The sequence below is a fragment of the Accipiter gentilis genome, chromosome 14 (genome assembly GCF_929443795.1).
Source record: "Accipiter gentilis chromosome 14, bAccGen1.1, whole genome shotgun sequence".
Taxonomy (NCBI): Eukaryota; Metazoa; Chordata; class Aves; order Accipitriformes; family Accipitridae; genus Astur; species Astur gentilis.
The window spans coordinates 32,603,892-32,626,072 of record NC_064893.1 but is presented as its reverse complement, the minus strand read 5'-3'; the positions used below and the strand labels follow the sequence as shown (position 1 = coordinate 32,626,072).

Below are 22,181 nucleotides of genomic sequence, written 5' to 3'. Positions count from 1 at the left end.
CACTCTTTCTCCTTTAATTTATTTTTTCTTTGTTTTGTTGAGCTGCACAGCTAGGTATTATTTTCTACACTTCTTTTTACTTGTCTTCTGTGAATGGAGCTAACCAACTGCCCTAAAATTAAACATGCCAGTTTCAGCTCCTTAAAAAGTTGATCAGAAACCCTTGAGAGCATGAGAGTACGTGAATGTTGAAAGCACTCTTAATATTTCTGCAAGTATTACTTTATAGTTTGTACTACTTTTTTTTTAAACAGAGCTTGTCCTTATTATCTCTCTCGAAGCCTGAAGCAGCAAGCAGATATTATTTTTATGCCTTACAACTACTTACTAGACTCAAAGGTAACATATATCTTTGCTTTTAAATGCAATTGTTCTTCTATTTATCTTATATTGTCTTTTAATGGATAAGCTGTGAAGAACTGATGCATACCAAGTGAATGCATTATGTGGTATACTTCAAAACTAATCAAAACCCAGTTCAAATTCAGAACCATAGAGGATGCCATTTTGTGTTTTTTTCTCTCTAAAGTTTTTTCCCACAGTCAAGAAATATTTTCTTTTTTCTTTTTTGTTTGAGGTCTTGTATTTTTATAGAATTAGCTTTACAGAATGTGATGTCCTTGTTGTTCAGTGATATTCACCTCCTGAATACAAATCTTCAGTCACATACTGTGCAGTGTTTTTGCATGCATTCTGAGACATTTTTTGTTTCTGCAGCCAGCAGTATGATTTCTAGAATAAGGAAACTTTCTCAGTAGAGATTGGACATCTCTCTTGGAAATAATTGCTGGCTTTGTAAAAAAAGCTGTTGCAATAAGTTGTCCATATTTCATGGATAGAAAATGAAGCTTTTGAAAACTCTGTTGAGGAAACAAATCTGCTGACATCTTCATGCAACTTGGAGTAATTAATGAATTATAGTAAAAGCCAGATTACATTCTACTGCTACAAAAGGCAGAAAGACCAAATGTTTAATAAATTAAATAAAATTTAAAAAATCTCTGACCACCTTAAGCAAAGAAGCACTGTAAAATGAAGTTATGTGATCTGGTATTGTTGGGGGTGTTTTCACAGCATCCTCTTCTTGCAAAGATGACACAAGCATGAATTTGTAGAAACAAGGCAAATGCCCCTGCTTTGCACCCCACTCCTTCCACATTCCTGTCAGCCAAAATAGTGACTGAAATTAATTTTGATAAACTTGTGCATCCTGGTATGGTACATCTGTTTTCTTCTTTATTACGATGTCAGTTGTAACCTCCATAAACTTTTACATGATGCATTTTAGCACCTTCAGTTCCAGAGAAAACGATTCTGTGGTTTATATATTAGGTAGCCGCAGCGATTACTTGCTGTATTTTATAAAAAAAAAAAAAAAAAAAAGGTAAATGTTCAAAATACATGAAAACCTAAATCTGTCTCATGAGCCAACTTCTCAGTCGATCAAATCTATATTTCTCTGTGGCCTTTTTGTCCATTCCCTCGTTCTCTTTTTCGTCTCTAGAGCCGGAGAGCACACAACTTGGACCTGAAGGGGACTGTGGTAATACTTGATGAAGCTCACAATGTGGTAAGTTGTTTCTGGTCTGTTGCCGTTTTTCAAAATTCATCCAAAGAGAAGAACAGACCTGTGCCCTACTAGAAACAGTCTGTAAAGTCTATACTCAGCTATATGTTGTTAATGTTCGTTGTCATTAACATTTCTTGTTTCTGTGACAGTTAAGGCTTTGTAGTTTAATTAGCAGTCCTTTGACACTACTGTGATTTTCCACAAGGCGATAGTTTCTTCCTGAGGGGTGGGTCTCCAAATTTATGAGGGCACTCATTTTCTTGTTTGGAGAGTTCTTGTCCAGGATGTAAGAAATCATGAAAGATCCATTCTTGAAGCTCAGCTGCATCAGCTGTCCAAGTGTAGTAGATGGCAAACATGACTCTTGTAATATTTCCAGGTCTTCACTCGTAGAGAAAAGAAGGAAAAAAAAAATGCTGCATTATGAGATCTTTCTCTTAGTTGGCTCAAAACTGCAGCCCTTTGCCTGAATAATGAAGTGCAAAGGAACATTTGAAACATGTCCCTTTTTTTTCTGCCACATGCACAGCCTCCCAGTGGGATTTCTGCTAAACAGCTGCAAAGTTTATTTTCTGATTGCATGTTCTTTCAGTATACAGGCCGCGGGAGGGTGTGCTACGTTTGAGTAGAGATGGTCACAGAGTTGCATCCAGTATTTGCTCCTTTTATCAGAACATCTTTTTTTCTGTTGAAAAATGGGTGGAAATCCAGTCATAGTTGTTTAGGTTTTGTTTTGTTGGGGTTTTTTCCCCTTTGCAGTGTTTAAAAAATATTAATTGATGCAGAAATTAACCAGTACAGCTATTCTAGAACTCCTTGTTTTGCAATAGTTTTTCCGTGGTACTGTCTGTTCTAGGTTAATATGTGGAAACTTGGTAATTACTCTGAAATAAAATTGACTTATTTCTGATTAGATTGTTTACACATGGAGCTAGTTCAGCTTTTTTTTTTCTTTATAACTTATTTCCTCATAGGTATTGCAGTATAATTTTTGTGTAGGTTAGTAGTCCTTACTATTTCTCTTCATTCCTCAGGGAAAATTATTCTTTTTGTGAAAGAAAAGTTTGTGACAAAACAATGTGACTTATTTTTCAAGGTCAAAAAGAGTTTTGTCAAACTTGCCAGTTTGGTGAGTGTTTTTTTTTTTAGTAGGAAGTCAGTATGTTTCCTTCCTTGTCTATAATAATATTTGTTCTGGCATGCATTTTGGCCCAAATTCTACATATGAATAATATGCATTTTACGATTTGGGGTTTTTTCTTTTTTCATGACCCCCCCTTCCCTTTTTGCTTCATGCCCATGTCTCTGCAAGATCATGAGGGGCAAGGACCGTCTTTTCATATGAGCGAATATATTTCCTAGAGTGTGAGAGGGACCAGGAAGTAGCTCTTTTGAAGGACAAACTGATTCTCTAACTAAAAAAATGTTCTACTTGGACAACTTGTCGTCAGGCAGCAAGCTATTTGGCAACTGCATGGGAGAAACAAAAGGATGTCAAGAAAAATCAATTAGCAGCAACACTAAGAACACAGGGGAGGTGGCATCTATTAAAAACAAAAGGGATCTTAATGATGACAGTGATTTGCTACTAGATAGGAGTCGTAGAATGTTGATAATGTGGAAGAGGCAAAAATCTTTTCTACATTTCAGAAAAAAAAGAATGCCTAGTAATAGTTGAAGTCTTCAGGTGTTTATAAATTGTCCTCTGGTCTGAGCTGGAGATCAGAAATCAAATCAAGCCTGGTCATCTGGACTTTATCATCTATGAAATTGCCTGAGCAAATTGTACATTGAGCAGTCCAAGTAATGCTTCCATTCCTTGCTGTTTTAGGAGAAGTTGTGTGAGGAGTCATCTTCTTTTGACTTGACACCCTATGATTTGGTTTCAGCAATGGATGCTATAAATGTCGTACTGGAAGAACAAGCAAAAGTAGTTCAACAGAATGAAATAAATGCTGAATTCAATATGGAGTTGGCCAATTCAGGTGTGTTGACAACCACAAACCACTCTTCTGCTGGGATTATAGGGTGCCACTACCAAGAACTGGGAAATAACTTTTCCTAACAATTTCTGGAAAATTTACTCTTGTTAGAAAATAAATTATTGTTAATTAGTCATCACTGCCAGACAAACATGGAAAGATTTGGCCAAACCAATGTGACATGAGGGGTCATGAAAGAGAACAGTGAGTGGACTACAGAAGATGTCTTTCCGTGTACACAGTTGTAGCCTTCATGCCCATAACTTCTGAAAAGGCGTAAATAAAATAGTAATGAAACAGACATGAAACATCTTCTTTGAAATCTTTCCTTTCTTCAACAGGACTGAACATGGAACTTGAAGATATAGCAAAGATAAAGAGTAAGGTTATTTTTTGTGTCGTTGAAAATTGTTGAAACAGTTTCAAAAGCTGAACAACTATAAACCAGGTTCACGTAGCATTTCTGTAGACGTTGCTCATAACTGAGAAATTCATGGAAGTTTATGTTGTCTCTTTTTTCTGGAGAATTTTGTGGGACGTTTAGTTACAGTTTTTTCCTGAGAAGATGAGATATTTGGCAGATGAATGCATTACTTTCTTCTTTGCTAGAAATTCCCTTGTTTTCTAATCTTGTCAGTGTGCTGGAATTGTATTAGTTGCATCATTCTGCTGTAGGAACACAGTGCTGTATAAAGCTAATAGCAAGGGCTTGATGTCTCATGTTTACAAAGCATTTCCAAGAACAGCTTTCCTTTTCTGTAGGGAAGAGTTTAACATTGAGCTGATAACTTAAGCTTCCTCTAAGAATTGAGGTCATAAAAGTTTTTGAAGTTGAATATGAATATTTAGAGATGATATCTAGGAAACTGTTTTTGATCATTTTGATTTGTTTACAGAATCAAAAAAATAGCTAGGTTGTTGTCTTTGGTAACAGCCTTTGTAATAAAGTACACTTGAAAAAAAGACTTAGATGTGTCCTAAAAGTGAGTTTCTGTGAACCCTAACTTCTTTCCCTCTTGGTTCTCTTAAAGAAATTCTTCTTCAGCTAGAAAGCGCTATTGATGCAGTAGAGCTGCCACCGAATGCTAGTGGAGTCACCAAAGAGGGAAGGTAAATTTCTTCTTGTTAATATGTTTACATGTTAAAAGTATAGCAGATTCTAGACCCAGGTGAAACTGGGTCAGCTGTTAGGATGGGTAGCAGCTGTTAGGATTGATACTACTATTCTAGTTTCTGGGAATAGTGTTTGCTCAGGGGTTTGGGATTCCTTAAATCCCCTTTCTGTAGTAATCATTATTTCTGGTGGAAGTCCCTTTTAAATTGTTTCAAGAGTGGAAAATCCTATGCTGTGTGTATGCCTGTCGGGTATTCTGAACTGGAAGAAGCTCCTCGCTGCGCTTCCTTCAATTTTGCGTCATGATTTAAACAGAGGTACTAGTGCTGCAGTGATTTGGTCTGAGGTACCTCAGAGCTCTGTAAGTCTATTTCTAAACTAATGCATATTGTAAAAATATCATGGAACTTGCATGCGAATCTGTTTCTAAATTAGTATGTATTGTATGCTGTAGAGAAATCATGGAAGATGTGAAGGATGTAGTCAGTATGCTTTCTGTCATGTCAATATTGTCTGCTGTCTTTATAACCAAATACTTACTTCTATTCCTGTAAATTTGTCTTTGTCATGGAGACAAGAAGATGTTTTGCTACTAGATGGTGAAATTGTTGTTGTTATAAAAGAATAACAGTAATTGTGTCCATATGATTATTTACAGTGATTACCCACTTGTGCTTTTTCTTTGTAAATTGCAGCTACATCTTTGATCTGTTTGCGGAGGCCCAAATAACATTCCAGACCAAATCGTCGCTCTTGGAGTCACTAGAGCAGATTTTACAGTTTCTTTCAGGCCGTAAGTGTAAATTTGTTAGTTGTTTCACTCAGACTTTTCTCTTTGATATAAGTAACTGGAAGTTTGCATTGTTTGGGGAGAGGAGGAGAAAGGCTTGTTTAAATTTAAATTATAAAGCTTTTAAAAGCTAAAATCTGACACTGAGGACCTGTGTCTTTATCAAGACTTGCTGCAAGATCCTCTGCTGGGAAACATGTTTTATGTCTGTTCTTGCAACAGAACTAGTTTTAAGAACCACTTTTGTGTCAAAACCTGAATGTCTACCAACGTATGTGTGTACATACATGTGCATACGCAGAGGGGTTTTGCCCACAACAGTATTTTTCTCTAAAACCAGAAGGATTGTGGGGTGGAGCTTGTTTACATTTTGCTGATGGTGTTTTTAGTATCTTGAGTTCTTCCCTGGTCATGGAGTTATGAAACAGGAATGCTGGGAATCACATAACGTGGAGTTTGTTTGGTTGTTTTTTTCCTTGATGTAGCAAGCTTCTGCTCTACTGTCTATCAGCATCTTGTTCTTAATTTGCCCTTCTGCAAAGAAAAATCTCCAACTTCTACATGTGCTAAGAAAATTTAGTTCTTACTAGCAGACTTTTCAGTAAAAATCATTGAAGACAGCAAGCCCACTCCATGGAGACTAGAGTATAGACTGTCAGTTCTACAAGTGCATCCTTTGAGAACACATCTATCCTTCCTTTTTTTTCCCCCAGCATCTTTCTCCTTTTAGGCTGTTTGCACTTAATAGGCGCATATGTTTATAATTTCTGTGGTCAAATTCTTGTCTTTGGTGTATTTCATAACGTTCTTTAAACTGCTCCTCTGTAGTCACTGTTTTAAGTATAGTCTCCTCTTCTACTTCTTCCTAGAAGCTTGGAGATGATTGTAAAGGGCTATTTATAGCTATAGCAAAGGTTAGTTTTGTCTCTCTGCATAATGGGATAGTCAATGCTCTATTCTTTTTTTTCCATGAGACTAATATTAGTTTTATGAGCTTTTGAAAAAGTAACCAAACAGTTTAATCATGCTTATCTTTGTTTTAATTATCTCCTTTCCAATTTTTAATGTAGAGGAGCCTTAAGAAGTTTATGTAATTTGTCTCAGATGACAGCTTCCCGATGCGTCAGAGACATGAAACTTCCTTTGGAATGCCAGTTTTAACATTTCTCCTTGCATCTTGAAGAATGATGAAAAACTTGAAATAATTTGTTTCAGATGATATTTTCGAGTCATTGTATGCAGTGTGTTGTGCTGTTCAGATGAGATAGGGATATATACAAACGGGTGTATACTTGTGTTGTAAAAGTAATCATGTGTTATTCTGTCTAGGTACTGGGATATTTGTCAATACGTCTGGATTGCATAAGCTCTCAGATATTATCCAGGTAAATAATTCTGCTTCTACATATGTCTGAAGGATAGAAGAGTTCGTTTAAAAATCGTGGAAAGACATTGGATCCTTTTTTATTCTTGATTGTATGTACACTTGTGCAGTGATGGAAGTCTATGGGGTTTTGAAGAGAAAGCTGCTGCCCAATGGGATGGTCTACTTTGATTTTTACCCAGGCTGTTCTTTTACAGTTTTGATGTCCCTTTTTGGAGAGGCTTGATTTAAATTTGTCTGGTTTTAGCCTCCACCAGGTGGAGCTGGGTTATTGAGCTGTTTACTTTCTAGCAGCAGTATTTGGGAATATGAGACCTTCTCACGAAATAACAGGACCGACTAAGGAAAAAAAGCAAACAGAAGATAATTTAACTTTATTTTTTTCATTTAATTATTAAATCAAGGGATCTGTAAAATAAAAGTCTTTGTAGTGCCACAGGAACTGAATGTGACACTTGTAGGTATCCATATGGTGCTGTCAGTCCTCTCCCTGTTTTGCACTTGCAAAACATTGATTATGAAGAGCCTGGGCCCCATAAAATTAGAAGGTGCAATGGGCCAGTGGCCTGAAATTCAACTTCTGGCTTCCCTCTGAAGTTGACCAAAGCTCTAATAGTCTTGAGTGGTACTCAGAAAGAGAGTAATGTTTGGACAGCTTGAAGTTCAAACAAAATAGCATCTTAGCTATAGTGTTACATATTGAAAAATCTGCTGACACTTGGGATTAAGTTCACTATATTCCCAGAATTTGGTGATTCCAGAGCATCATCTTGGCCTGAGTTACTGAGTGTCAGGTTGAATTAGATGTTTTCCTGACAGTGAAACGAGACCTTTACTTCCCAAATGCTTGTGAGTTCTTTGGATCAAAAAGATCTCTTTCCCCCCATCTTTAGTAGGTGGGTGATAATAATGATGACATTTTAATGTATGTTAATCATTGCTTTTCTGTCTTGGTTTAATGATTTTTTTATATTTTTTTTTTGTGTTAAAAATTATAATGCAGCCACTGATGCAAGAAATTCCATGATGTTAAGTCTGTTGTGGCAGTGTTCAGCCTCTTTGTAGTTCTCTGGTTTTGTTCTACTCACTGGTAGCCTGCCTAATAGATTAGCTGCCAGACTTTTTCAGAAATCCTTGATGTCATAGATCTTTCTTCTGGAAAATGTGCTGCTTACAAGTATCATCTATCTTTATAGAAAGCACAGGAGTGTCAAAAAAGGTGATAAAATAATGGAAACACAGGCAGGAGGAGAGTAAAATCTATGCAAGAGCAAAAATGAGGAGGAACACAGCAATTTATGTAATCTGAAAAGTTAATTATTTCTGTGTCTGGCTCTGCATTTGGCAACAGCAAATGAACTCTTTTTTTCCTTTCCTCAATATTCTTCCTTATTTCCAGAACACCTGTTAAAAGATTTGTAATAAAATTCTTTTCTATCTGGGTGCGGTACTGACTATGTACTTCCTTTTTCCCTTTTTGCTGAAGAATTTATAACAGTCTCACATTTCCCTTTACTTGAGGTTATTACTGTTTATAGGTTTTAGTGTCCCTTTTAAGTAAACTAGGAGGGATTAAATAATCTAGATTTTATTTTAGCCATGTTCTCTATAAGTCCTATCCTGAGTCTTGGATTTTATTTATTTATTTTGAATGACACTGCTCACGTCAAATCTACTGACAACGTTTAGGTAGTCCTCCTAGCTGACTTTTCTAGCTGACTGCTAGAAAATCTTACAGAGAGGAGGTGTGAATTGTTCGGTATCGTTGGTTTTCACCTAAGAATTTACTTGCTATCTTTAGCTTAATTTTGAATCCTCTTCTTCTAGAATTGGAATTTAATAGAAAAGTATAATCTTTGTAATTTAAAATTTTCTTAAAAAACATTAGATGCTTGTGAGAAAACAGACAGCTCCAGTTAACACAGTAATTCCTATAGATGATTCATTTTTCTTTCTGTGCTTTGTCTAGTAGTACGTCTAGTAGTATGAAGTCACGTTGCACCTGTTATGCTGGTGGAGAGCATACATGTCCAAAATGACACTGCAGAATAACACCCCATGTAAAACTAAAAATGAAGAAATGTATTCAAACTTTGCAGACCTGCATGATAAAGACAAGTTATCTAGCTGTTTTTTGAACAGTCCTGGTAGGTTTGCAATACTGAACTCATCGAATGCATGGATGTTTGTGAGGGTGTATTTGCAGCGGCATACACAGTATTTCATTTTTATAGCAGTGGTTCAACAAAACCTATGTGTATGTTCTGATACAGTAGTAGCAATTTGCGTACACTGATACCAAAATGATGTGTACTGGAAGGTGAGTGTCCCTGTTCTGTGGGGAAGGTGAGGTATGCTTAATTTAAATTAATTTCACAGCATTTCAAAGCTGAGAGATGAGAAGATTCAGAAGTAGAAGCCAGGTCTCCTGATCCCAGTGACTGGAGCCCACAGATTAGTGTGTGCTGCAGGACAGGGAATAATTAAATGTCTGTATGTGCTCTTTTAGCCTGTGGATAGATGAAAGGTGATTTGAATTGGAAGAGCAGTCTTTCACTGAAAGCTAAGATCCCTTTGCTGCTGCTGCTGCTGAGGACATGCACATGGACAGTTATTGCAAATCATCTGCCACGTGATAGTTTGTTATCTTGAGATACTTTCAAGTAGGACTAGGTCAGAGAGTCTTCACTGGTTAAATGCAGTGCTTTCTTGTTACAGAGCCTTGTCTTCAAGACTTAATTTATAACCAGCTTGTTGTTATTAATAATAATAATTCTTTTTTCTTCCTTTTAGAATAACACTTAGCAAAATCTTTTTTGTACACCCTATCTTTGGCTGTTTTTCAGAAGTTAGTATTTGCAGGAATTGTACTTTTTTTTTGACTGGTGGAGAAGGTCTTTCTTGTTGCAACTAGCTGATATTCTTATGAGTTTGGATAATTCCTCTTAAATGTCTGAAGAAATTTTGTTTAGAAAAATTAACAGAAGTTATAAATACTTGAAAACCACAGCTGTTTTCACTGAAGTTGCACTGGAATGCCATATGTTTGAAAAAGCATCACACTTAGTCATAAGACATCACATACAGGAAAGGGGAAGAAGCATAAGTCTATGCAGAAGAGTTGATAGAAGCTTTTAATTTAATATATGGACAACTAGATATGATTACAACTTTTTTTTTCTAAGCAAAGTATTATTAGTGTAGGGTATCATGGCTGAAATTTTAAACTAAGGAAATTCAAAAAGTTCTTTTACACCCAGTTGTAACTCTGTGATCTCATGAACGTGTAGCGTGTTTGTGTTTATCCACAGCCAGAAGTCATGAACAGTGTGAATAATAATACTGTCATTTGTATAGTTTGAATATGTTTAGATACTGGCTTGCATTTTTTTTGGAACAATGAGAAAGCCATGTAGTTAGCAGGAATTACCTGTAAAAATGTATTTATTCAAGATTCTCTGTATTTAATAACAAGAGCAAGGAGATAGATTTAAGGTTATCACAGCAGTAACTTGTGGAGATACTTCTCAGTGCAAAGATACCTTAGGGGTTTTGCTGGAAACAGTTGTTAAATCTTTCCATTTGTTTACATCAATCTTTACAAAATCTTTACATTTGTTTACTGTTTTCCAGACAGTATTCAACATTGATTCTCCAGAAGGCACAACAGGTTTTATGCTACATCAGTCGATATCTAAATATTATAAGGTATGGGATGCTTTGTGATCTACATTCTTCCTCGCTGGCATTTAATGTCTGTGCTTAGTGTATCCAAGACTCAGAAGGATGTGGATAGTATAGCAAATGATGATGTTGGTTACAGGGAGGATATGTAAGTTCTTCCAGAAACAAACAAGCAAATAAAACGCCAAAGGAACTGTGGTTAGTGTAGGTTCCAAGGAAAAATGGGTGCTATACAGTAGTTTTTAAAGAAACTCTAAAATGAAATTGGGAAAGTGCAGCAAATGTGAATTATTGAAAACTTTGATACTGCATATTATGCAGGAATTGATGTGCTCTTCCAATAACCGTTCTCTTGACTTAAGTTTAGCCTACTACCAAGCAAGTACAGGAGAGCCACTGAATCTCCCTCCCGAAGTCCTTAGAATCTATTTAGAGTTTGGGACTTACGGGCTGTGATACTATAATGAGTTTTATGAACAGATCTTTTTTTTTTTAGATAAAAGGTAACTTTCATATGAAGTTTAAGACTTGATACTATTTTTGTTGCCAAATGAAGAAAGTTTTTATAACACAATACTTTTTTTTTTCCTAGTCTGCATGTTTTATTCTGGTGGACAATACCCAAATAATTGGGTTCTTTGTCCCTGCTCAGGGCAGCCCATGAAAAGCTGCTCCTATAAACTGACTCAAAATGGCTGGTTAAATGGTGGTACGCTTCTTTGCTCCTTGTTAGATATGTTATGAAAGACTGGAAACAAAATAGGAAAGACAGACAGGAAATAATATGACCTTAGTAACACTATAAAGGTGACACTAATTACATTAACTACACTTAATATGGTCTGGCTTTTTTGAGGGATGAAGTGCAGGTTCATTTCTGTAGCCATCTCAAGAAATGTTTCTGTTATTTCCCTTCAGGTACATATTCACCTGGATAACAGTAGTCAGAAGAAGAAACAGAGGACAGATCTCTGGAATTCATCAGCTGCAAAAAAACAAGGTACAGGACTTGGTCTTGGAGAGGCTCAAACAAAGCTGGCACGGAAACTACTCAGCTCCTCCTTTCTGATTCAAATAAGAGAAAACAACTGAAGACATCCCAATCTGCATTATTTCACATTTGTGAACAGGGAGTCCTCTGGCAAATTTTGGAATGCCGTTGTAGGATTTTGAGTGAAACACTACCTACATTATCTTAGATGTTAAAAATGACTCTGAGGAATAAAGGGCTGAACAGAATAACTTGATGAAGGCATGCTCCAGACCTGCCTATATGCAAAAAATTTTTAAAATCCAAATGGCATAGTAGTGTTCCTCAGAACTGGAAAGCCTTAAGTGCATGATTAGTATGCTTTGTTGCCATGGTCCAAGTTAAAACCATCAGTAGATGTGGGATTGGGAAAGACTTTTTTTTTTCCTCCACTCAGCAGAGAACCAGTGTGTGGTTTGGTTGTAGAATGTTTTGTTTTTGTTTTTTTGGTCATCTTCTGTAAGATGAAGAGACTTGGAGCGTTAGTGTTGCCCCAGAGCTCTCTTTCTCTAGAACAGAGTAGATTTTTAAGGCCTTGGGACTTTTAAGTTTGAAGAATTCTAGGATTGTTTGATGGTGTTCCTTTTGTAGTTTTATGTTTCCAAGTACAGCTCTGTTGCGGATAAAATGCGTCGGGGAAGTGCTTTTCACTTTTATAGTTAGTTCTAAAGGGGAGGTGACATAAGCAATCTCAACATAAAGCATTCTTGTACCAGTGTTGCTTTGTGCACTGCTGGAGTTCTTCTAGTGCAATTATTCCAGTGAAAGAAAATCATCTCCATTATGGAATGGTTGCTTGTATTGGTGTAGAGAAAATCTTCAGACCAGCCCAAGAACGGGAAACCCTCTTTCAGGATTGACGTTCAGGTTTATGAAATGTTCTGTTATCCTTGTATCGGCTATATTTCTCTGTGTAACTGTGTTGTGTTAAACACAAAATTAGTGTTGCTAAGGCCGTAACTACCTTTTAACAAGAAGGAGATTCATGTATAGGTATGATACCGAAAATGTGTGCCAAAGGTATTATAAGAGTAAATTCCATGAAAGTTCTTAATCTCTGTTGAAATTACTCATATATAGTGGAGGAGTTATAACTGGTTGTCTCATTCTGAAGCTCTGTAGTGAAGGTTCATGTGATGTGCCAGTGAAATAACACTTGAGAATGTGAATTCTTAGCCAGAAAATGCCATGACAGGTAACAGCCTCAGGGCACTGTTACCTTCTGAGATATGATTTTTTTTGAGCAACTTCCTAAGTTCTTCAGGGCATGTTGTCACTTCTTGATGGTTTCAGCCTCAACTATACTATTCAGTCCTTGTTCAGCTGAGATTTCTCCCTCTCCTTGTCTTTCTCCTCCCACCTATTTTGTTCCTTATGCTCTGCAGAACTTGGTATCTGGAACTACCTCAATATAACCATGCTTCAAAATGACATGTAGGAGAAAAGACACTTGGCTTCTGAATCAAAGGCTTATCCTAAGGCTCATATAAAGCAGCACCAGGCTTGGCTTTGTTGGACTTCAACATTCATTCTTTCTGATATTTTTATTTGTTTTTTAATAAATACAGTTGGGTGGAAAACAAATCATTTTCTGATTAGAGAAGACAGATGCAGATCCCTTTACCTAAGCCTTCTTAATACTCTCCAGGGATCTTTGTAAATACCTTGCCTCATAACTATCTACTTAATTACTCAGTTAAATGGTCTTGAGAATGTATTTGTTTCACAGAAGTCCCTTTCTTAGGGAGAGAAGTAACATTTTTTCAAAGAATGAGTTTCCAGGAATTTAGTGGGTTTGCATATAATATCCCCTTCAGTGTTCCACGGAGTAAGTTCTGTTTATGAACAGAGGCATGCTGTTTGGTAATCTGCAAATACTGTTTTCATGAGATATTGCTCAACTGGAGTTTGAAGTTGCAAGAATAATTCTAAGTAGACTTTGTTAAATACATGTGCAGGAAAAGGCCAATAGAAACACTTCAGGTTTATTGCATAATTTGGAGGATTTATACATAAAAACAATACAAAGGAGTCACAGGATTCTGTGACTTAGTAGACACTTGCTGATATATTTGCTTTTCAAATAAAAACAGTATTTGCAAGTACCTATGCACAGACTAGCAATTTGTTGAGACTTGCACTATGTGCAAACCTAAAAGAGGCCAGACAAGACTGATCAAGTCTCCAGTTTCCTGTAGTGGTATAGCAGATAGTATAGAAATAATGCAAAACTTTTAAGAATAGCTGTTTTCAAAGGATTTTGTGGAAATTATTCACTCAAGTGTAATTCTCTACAAACTGTAATGGGTGAGAAGTGGCATAGCTTGGGATAACTGATGAGATAACTGCCCTAGCTATCTGTTCTGTGCACAGATGCCACTTATGAATGCAATATTGAACTGTTGCAGTTTTACAATAAGATAAAATGCTCTTAATCTTGTTTTGTTCTAAATAACCATATTGTAAACTATTAGCAAACTGTTTCTCCGTGGATTAGCTACTCCTTGTACCAGGAATGGAAAAAGCTGCTGCAGAAGTCTACTTTGTCTAACATCCAACAGTTCCTGCTGGTGAATGGGACCTTTAAAATGGATTTAAACTGTTGAGCTTAATGACATAATTGCAGAACACCAGGCTAAAAATGTACTACAATTCCAGCTTCTCCGAGAACTGGGCGACTGGTGCCTGGCAGTCATCCTGCAGGGTTACAGAGAGGTATATTTCAAACTGAGCATTGGGGGGACACATGTGAGTGGTTGGTGTTCCTCTCTTCTAGGCCATCCCATATCAGCACAGTTTGCTTTTATGCTGGAATTTCTTAGGCTCCTGACATAAGTGACTTTGCTCTTGTCTGTAGATACTTACTGGCCTGTCCATATACAGATCCTAACTGTAATTTGCACCAATTCTTAGTGTGAGTTAGAGATACAGAATTTGCTAAATTTTGGAATGTGATTCTTCTAGAATCTGGATGTCAACTGGATGGATTTGCCCAAATGAGACAGAAGGATAAAACTTTACCTTGTAATAAATGTTCTTTTGTAATTCTAAGCAGTAAGTGACTCACTGGGCACATATTAGTGGGGATTTCCTGAAACTGTCAGCTCCTTTTCAGAAATATAGTTTTTGAATGAAGTGTGTACATTTGAAAGACATGCATGTGATATGTGGATACTAGATAGTTGGGGTTTTTTACTGAAACTAATCATGCAAAACTCTCTGAAAAGCTGGTGCTAAGTTTTCAGCAAGACCGGCAATGGTGCAACTATAAGCTGAGCAATGAAAGAAATGGCTAGTGTGATCTATCCATTTTTCTTTATATCCTTTCTGTTGATAATTTATAGATTAGATTTTCAGTGTCGTGCATATTATATATCCACATCTCTCAGAATGAGATTTGAGCAGAAGTTGAAATGTTTGGCAGTTGACTGTGGGGAAAATGAAAAGTTTAGGTGAAAGTTTTATAGCCACTGGAAATTCCTGATGGAGAAGGTGTTCTTCTCTTCAAGCAAGAGCAGGGTTGGAGAATTTTTTATATATATATTTTTTTTTTAAGTAACTTCAGTTGTTTGTCCTTCATCCCAGTATTCTGCAGTTCTTCTATTGTGCTTCCCCTTCCCATTGTCCTTGACAGCAGGAAATGAATCAATGGATGGAGGACTGAGTAGTTTTATCTGCTCAATCTGCCTGGTACTTGGCGACAAAAAGATCTGATGGTCTGTCTTTTCCATAACCATCTTTTGATTAAAAGTATAATCTACTTAAGGTGTGAGGGAGCAATGACCTTTTAAACTATATTATTGAATGGGTGTAATAATTAAATCTGGGAAGGACCAAAGCAGAGCATACCATACATCTGGAATTTTAGTTCCAGATGCTGGCTGTTTTATTTTCAGAAGTTCAGATGCATTGTGCTTGTATGCTATTCATACTCTAATGTTTCCACTTACAGACTTGCTTCTTAGTGTTTTCTCTTTATTTTATACAGGAAAGACCTTAAGCTATTGGTGTTTCAGCCCTGGATACAGCATGCATGAACTTGTTCGACAGGGTGTCAGGACAATTATCCTTACTAGTGGGACTCTCTCCCCTCTCTCATCATTTACAATGGAAATGCAGATGTAAGTACCTAGATGTGTGAACAGTACCATGACTGAAAATGCACAATCTGCTGTCGTGATTTTAGATTTTATCTCTGGATTTTTGAGTGTTCTGAACTGCTAGCCATTAGGGAATCATATAATGAGTATGGCTGGGATCTTACTTTTGTGTTTCTTTAGCCCTTTTCCTGTTTGCTTGGAGAATCCTCATGTTATTGATAAACACCAGCTCTGGGTTGGGATCATTCCTAAGGGACCTGATGGAACTGTGCTTACTTCTACCTATGAAAGAAGGTAACGAACTTCCATGCAGAATTCTGCTTTGAAGTCTTGGGTTCTGACATATTGGGTTCTGCTTACAGGACAGTGCTAGTGAAATAAATGGTCTCTGTAGTTCTTTGCTTGGATAAACACTGTGCTGAATAACAACACTCTCTAACCAATACTGTTAAAAATTTAGAACTGGAGGGCTAGAAGGGATCAAATGTCAGGGCACTGAGTGCACCAATAGTCCTTGTTGGCCCTGACCAGCCTCAGCTGGGACCTCCACCCACAGCCATCACCCAGGAGCTCCACTTAAGGTCTGGCATAGGCCTTCGGTCACTGCCCAAGCTATAGGACTATCTGTCTCCAGCTCCATCAAAACCACACGTGGCCATGGACCCTGTTGATCTGACCCTGACCTATTGATTGATTTCCCGGTTTGACCTCGGACCTGTCTGTCACTATGGTCCTGCCTCACCATCCCTGGACTGTGATGCTTGTTACTGTCACTGGACCTGCTCCTGGTTTACTGAGTTGCATTCCTGGCTTAGACCTTGGACCTTCTCCATCACCATGACTTTGCTTGATGATCTGGACTTGTGATTGAGCCTGGCTACTGCATCTGAGTCTTTCCTGCTTGCCTTGCTCTGTTACTGTGGGTCTGGGCCCTGGCTGGCAAGACCCCTGCCCTGCACGCCTTCATATCACTGCCCTGTCCCTTACAGAGAAGTCTACCCTCACTGACACGGAGCCCCATCCTAAATGTCCTTGCTGAAAGCTTAATTGATTTGAAAAATGACTGGCCTTTGCAACAACTGTTTTTATAATGCTTGTCACCGTGATCAGCCTTTCCTTTACGTCTACGTTCCCTTCTTAAGGAAAATTTATCCAAGTATTTGTCAAGCTTTTCATCACTATTTTTCTTGCTTTTCTCTGGTCTTCCATTATTTTGCCTGTGCTTTCTGTTCTTCAGACTAGACAGTGCTTCTGCTCCCAGCAGAATATACTGCCAGCATGGAAGGCCAAAACTTAATTTCATTGTATATTGACTTCTGTTGTGCAATATGATAGTCTCATTAGCATCTCTGCATATAATTTTAAAAGGCAGTTTCATGCTTTGTTGCACATGGCAGAAGGTTCTGTGCTTGCCAGTTCTCTGAAGTTACTGAAGGGTGGCATCACATTAGTGCTAGTACTGTGTTTAGGCATGTAATCCTGTAGTATTTTGAAATGAGTATCAGTTCCTTGTGTATGATACACATGTTCTTCCATTTAACTTTCTTCCTGTAGTGCACACATTTTTATGTGTTGGCACATTCTTAAATCTATTTCAATTTCAACATTATGGACAAGTCTCTGGCTGAGAATTCTGTAATTTAGCCTGCTGCAGGCCTGACTTACTCTTTTTCAGCAATACAGAAAAATTAAAAAATAGATCTCAGAGAGCTTTTACTGGGGGGGAGGGAGGGGGAAGGGAAAAATGCAAGGTGTTCCACAGCACTGGAAAGGGACTCAGCAATTGTAATTGATTTGTACAGAGAACTAGTAGTCTGGAAAACCCTCAGACTGTATTTTTCATTTTCAGAAGCTTAGTATTTTGTTGAAGCATATTGGCTTTGTGTGGCAAGGTTTTGGTAGTGGGGAGTGGGGTTCCAGGGGTGGCTTCTGTAAGAAGCTGCTGGCTCTGTTGGACATGGGGGAAGCTTCCAATACCAGCCGGCTCTAAGACGGACCCACTGCTGGCCAAGGCCAAGCCAATCAGCGATAGTGGTAACGCCTCTGCGATAACATTAAGAAGGAAAAAAAGTTGCAGGACAGAGAGAAACGGCAGCCGGAGAGAGGAGTGAGAACATGTAAGAGAAACAACCCTGCAGGCACCAAGGTCAGTGAAGAAGGAGAGGGAGGAGATGCTCCAGACGCTGGAGCAGAGATTCCCCTGCAGCCTGTGGTGAAGACCATGGTGAGGCAGGTTGTCCACCTGCAGTCCATGGAGGTCCACGGTGGAGCAGATCTCCACCTGCAGCCCAGGGAGGACCCCACGCTGGAGCAGGTGGGTGCTTGAAGGAGGCAGTGACCCCGTGGGAAGCCCTTGCTGGAGGAGGCTCCTGGCAGGACCTGTGGCCCTGTGGAGACAGGAGCCCACAGAGCAGGTTTTGTGGCAGAACTTGTGACCCCATGGGGGAGCCATGCTGGAGCAGTGTGCTCCTGAAGGACTGCACGCGGTGGAAGGAACCCATGCTGGAGCAGTTCGTGAAGAACTGCAGCCCATGGGAAGGACCCACATTGGAGAAGTTTGTGGAGGACTGTCTCCCGTGGGAGGGACCCCACGCTGGAGCAGAGGAAGAGTGTGATGAGTCCTGCCCCTGAGGAGGATGAAGCGGCAGAATTAACGTGTGATGAACTGACTGTAAACCCCATTCCCCGTCCCCCTGCGCTGCTGGGGAGGTAGGTAGAGAATCCAGGAGTGAAGTTGTGCCTGAGAAGAAGGGAGGGGTGGAGGGAAGGTGTTCTGAGATTTGGTTTTATTTCTCATTACTCCGCTCTGGTTGATTGGTAATAAATTGAGTTCATTTTCCCCAAGCTGAGTTTGTTTTGCCTGTGATGGTAATTGGTGAATGATCTCTCCTGTCCCTATCTCAACCCACAAGCCCTTTGTTATATTTTCTCTCCCCTGTCCAGCTGAGGAGGGGGGAGTGATAGAATGGCTTTGGGCACCTGGCATTCAGCCAGGGCCAACCCACCACATGAAGATACTGTCTTTCAAAGGGGCAAGGTCGGAGATCCCCTTCCTAAGGCATAGAACGTCTTCTTTTTGGAAGGAAGGGAATTCATAGTGTTTGCTGCGTTTTGACAATGTCTGTGTGGTGATACTGGCATTTGTAGGTCTTATAAAAATAAATATGTGCTTTTTTTCCCTGCATATGTAAGTTTCCTGGGAAAACAGTATGCAAAATTACAGGGCAATAAAAAGAAAGAAACAGAGGCATGAGGAAACAGGTGACTTTTCAGTCAGGGCTGGAAGAAACATAAATACTGCTTTTTGTAGAGCAGTACTTTTTCAGTCAAAGCAAAAGTGATTTACTTGGCTTATGCCACGAGTAAATAATAACCATAGTAACCATATTCACTCTTTTTGCCCCTGCAGCCTCGCCACACCTAATTCATCAGTAGTTATTTTAAATAGTTGTAATGTTAGTCAGGCTTGACAGCATCTGCAGGCTTTTCTGGCAGAACTTTCACCATTAAATTGCTAGTATTAATCATAAAACTCATACGGCTGTCTATTTCTACTTGTTATATTTTGATAATATTGAAGCTTAGATCATCATCAGTACTACTAATAAGAATATTTAATAGTAATGTGTAATCAAGGTATTACTAATTTTGCGTCATTGGTATGGGTGCTTGCCATAGGAAGGGGAGCAATTGTGAGTATGAATATGCTATCTTAGATGAATATCAAAGGAAGTCAATATGTATGAAAAACATAGAAAAGGAAATACAATGATGTTACTTGATTTTTCTTCTCTGTAGGTTTTCAGAGGATTGTTTATCATCTTTGGGGAAAACGATCGGTAAGTGAAGTGTTCGGATTTCGAAAACGGGTTGTTGCACAGGATTTTTAGAAATCTCCTAGAAGGAGAAATACTAAAGAAGACAAGATGGGGAAAGGTAAACGATTGCATTGCATACCTAAATGCTGTCTGGTTTTATATGCTTCTGTTTGCTCAGGCAGCTGGCTACTGTAATACATACAAAAATGAGTTTGAGTCCTTGGTTTAATATTTCTAGGTTAGGAGTTCATTTTTATTGTCAGGTGTTTGTGTTTAGGTCAAAAATGTGGTTCCTAAACATGGTCAGAAAGTGGTGCAAACTAGAAAATCAATGCACAGAGATGATGCAGCCAAGCTTCATTTGCAGAGCAATTAAAGATCACAAGAAGTCAATGTAATTTCTTGTGATATTTTTAAAGGCACCATGTCAAGCCTGTCCTTATGTCAGCATTTATTCTTTTGGTAATGTTTTACAAATATAATCGAACTACAAAATTTTAACATATGACAGAATAAAAGAAGAGCGTTTGTGTAGCTTGGCTGAGATATGATTGAAAAGAATCTGTTACATCTAGAAATGTTTGAAGGAAATGGAGGAGAGTGCTCCGAGGTGTTCAGCTTGGCCTAAAAGCTGAAATTAAGAAAATGCTTTCACAAAATAGCAGATTAATGTTTTTTTCAGTAAAGTGTATACTATTTGACCAGAAAACTCTCAAAAGCAATCTTGTACCTCATCCATTGCTTTGAATGTTTAGACGGCGGTGCACAAAGGGTGGAGAAAATGATCAAAAATAGATCCTATTGTCACAAGGGAAAATATGGCAGATGATGTATCTTGTCTATGGTGTTTGGTGTAGCTCATAATATCCTTTATCCTTTTAAAACTACCCTTTAGAAAGCTAGTTAGGCATCTGTATTAAAGTTTATACGTTGACGACAAGATTATTGAAATGATTTTAAAAAATGGAACAACTTTCAATACACGAATATTCATGTCAACAAAGTAGAAAAGATTTTGGAAGCAACCCATGCTGTTATTTTTCCTCTGCTGTGTACTCTTTCCCAGGATGAAAATATGCTCAGTTATGCACTTGTCTATCTCATTACAGGTAACCTTGTGCGAGTTGTACCACATGGACTGTTGGTGTTCTTCCCGTCATATCCTGTCATGGATAAGAGCCTGGAATATTGGAAAGTATGTTAATTGCTCTCTGCCTTTTATTAGGTGGTTTAGTTACACACCTCAGACAGTTTGTAGTTATGCTATCTAACCATGGTCATTAAAAATTCTTTGTTAATGAGTAAATTATAAAATCTGTGAAGTAAAAACCCAGGTCAGGCTTCTTTTATTTTGACCACAATACTCTGAAATGCAGCATTGCAGAAACCAAACCCAAAAGAATCTTAATACATTATCTCATTTGATCTGATCTCAGAGTTCATTTAATTTCACCAGACTTCTCTTTATTCAACCTCCAAACTATAGTTGGTCTAAGTGTTCCAACTCTTTGGGGGGGACACACCCCAGTATGAGCATTTATCTTTATTTTTAATTTGTAACTGTTGCAGCTGTAACTTTTGTAACTGCTATGCTCATGACTTGAGTGTCCCTCATGAGACTTGGTAGAACAGTTCTGTTTTAAATGCTCCTCCTCCTTCAAAGTGAGTGCTGGGACAGAGGTACCATACTGCAGAGTGGGTCTCTGGGAGGTGGCTGTTGGGAACTTGCAAGTCAGAAAGAAAAGAAATGGATCTCCTGTCTGCATAATGTCCGAGTTGCACCAACTGCAAGGAATCGCTGTTAGTGTTGTTAGGATTGTATGTTTCTGCTTCCATCTCTTCCTCTGTTTGGCAAGAGAGGAACAGACTGTGTCAGGGAAGTCTGTGGTGACCACTCTTGAGCACTTCCTTTCTTGTGGGCCCTTCTGGTATGTGCTTACTTTCACGTGGCCATTTCTGATATGTTCATTATCTTTTAACAGGAGCATGATTTTGCTAAAAGAATAGAAGAAGTGAAGCCAATGTTTGTGGAACCTAGGAACAAAGGAAGCTTTGCGGAGGTTGATTATTTGCATTACACACCTGTAACATTTTCAGAAACTGATTTTTATGTTTAAATACCTTCTCTAAGATGTGTTTGGGTGTGAAACACCCCAATTTTATCCTAGGATAAAATTAAAACTCTAAGTGCTTCTTTGAAGTATAGTTCTTCTGTGCATCCTTCCTTTACTCTTTTGGCTTGAAATACAGTGATGTAGCAGTGGCTAACATACGTATGTACTGCGTAATCAAGATGGTAGAAAGCTGTCATTTCAGTAGTCAGCATCTTTTAATGTTCCGTGGGATGTTTTCTCCCAGCTTCTCGTGCTTTGGGTGTTAAGGAATTGTGCAGTGTCATCTTGTTTATTTGTAACTGCTCTGTTTGCTTCTTAGAGTAAATAATATCCTTGAACTGCTTTCCTGGTTTGCCTATTTTACTCCAGGATCTGAAGAAACATAGGGCAGTCCATGTTTTACCTTCTCATCAGAAGTATCTGATATTACTTTTGTGCTTACCCAGATGCATTCTCGATTTCAGAGTAATGTGAGGATTTTGCTAAGCAAACTGCTTCTCACATTTGCAGTTAGTAAAAGTAAAGAAAATTACACTAAGCCAAATTAATCACATTTTAGATCTTGGTGTACAAGTCAAATTTAGCTAGTACAGCT

General features: G+C 38.2%; 1 protein-coding gene across 8 annotated transcripts in view; it reads left to right on the top strand.

Moving 5' to 3' along the window:
• RTEL1 (regulator of telomere elongation helicase 1) overlaps positions 1-22,181 on the top strand; it is a 52,209-nt gene that overhangs the window by 4,865 nt on the left and 25,163 nt on the right. For 7 of the 8 annotated variants that reach the window (XR_007508071.1, XM_049816363.1, XM_049816365.1 and 4 more), the window contains exons 8-21: positions 255-339; positions 1,505-1,570; positions 3,402-3,555; positions 3,894-3,932; positions 4,584-4,662; positions 5,362-5,459; positions 6,786-6,841; positions 10,474-10,548; positions 11,443-11,524; positions 15,543-15,675; positions 15,835-15,948; positions 19,453-19,493; positions 20,582-20,667; positions 21,455-21,532. Coding sequence is in view for 7 of the 8 variants with exons in the window: in XM_049816363.1 (XP_049672320.1) it covers positions 255-339; positions 1,505-1,570; positions 3,402-3,555; positions 3,894-3,932; positions 4,584-4,662; positions 5,362-5,459; positions 6,786-6,841; positions 10,474-10,548; positions 11,443-11,524; positions 15,543-15,675; positions 15,835-15,948; positions 19,453-19,493; positions 20,582-20,667; positions 21,455-21,532 (1,186 nt within the window). In the remaining variant the exon portion in view is untranslated. The remainder of the gene's footprint in view (positions 1-254; positions 340-1,504; positions 1,571-3,401; positions 3,556-3,893; positions 3,933-4,583; positions 4,663-5,361; positions 5,460-6,785; positions 6,842-10,473; positions 10,549-11,442; positions 11,525-15,542; positions 15,676-15,834; positions 15,949-19,452; positions 19,494-20,581; positions 20,668-21,454; positions 21,533-22,181) is intronic. The other variant, XM_049816364.1, reaches the window with a different exon arrangement.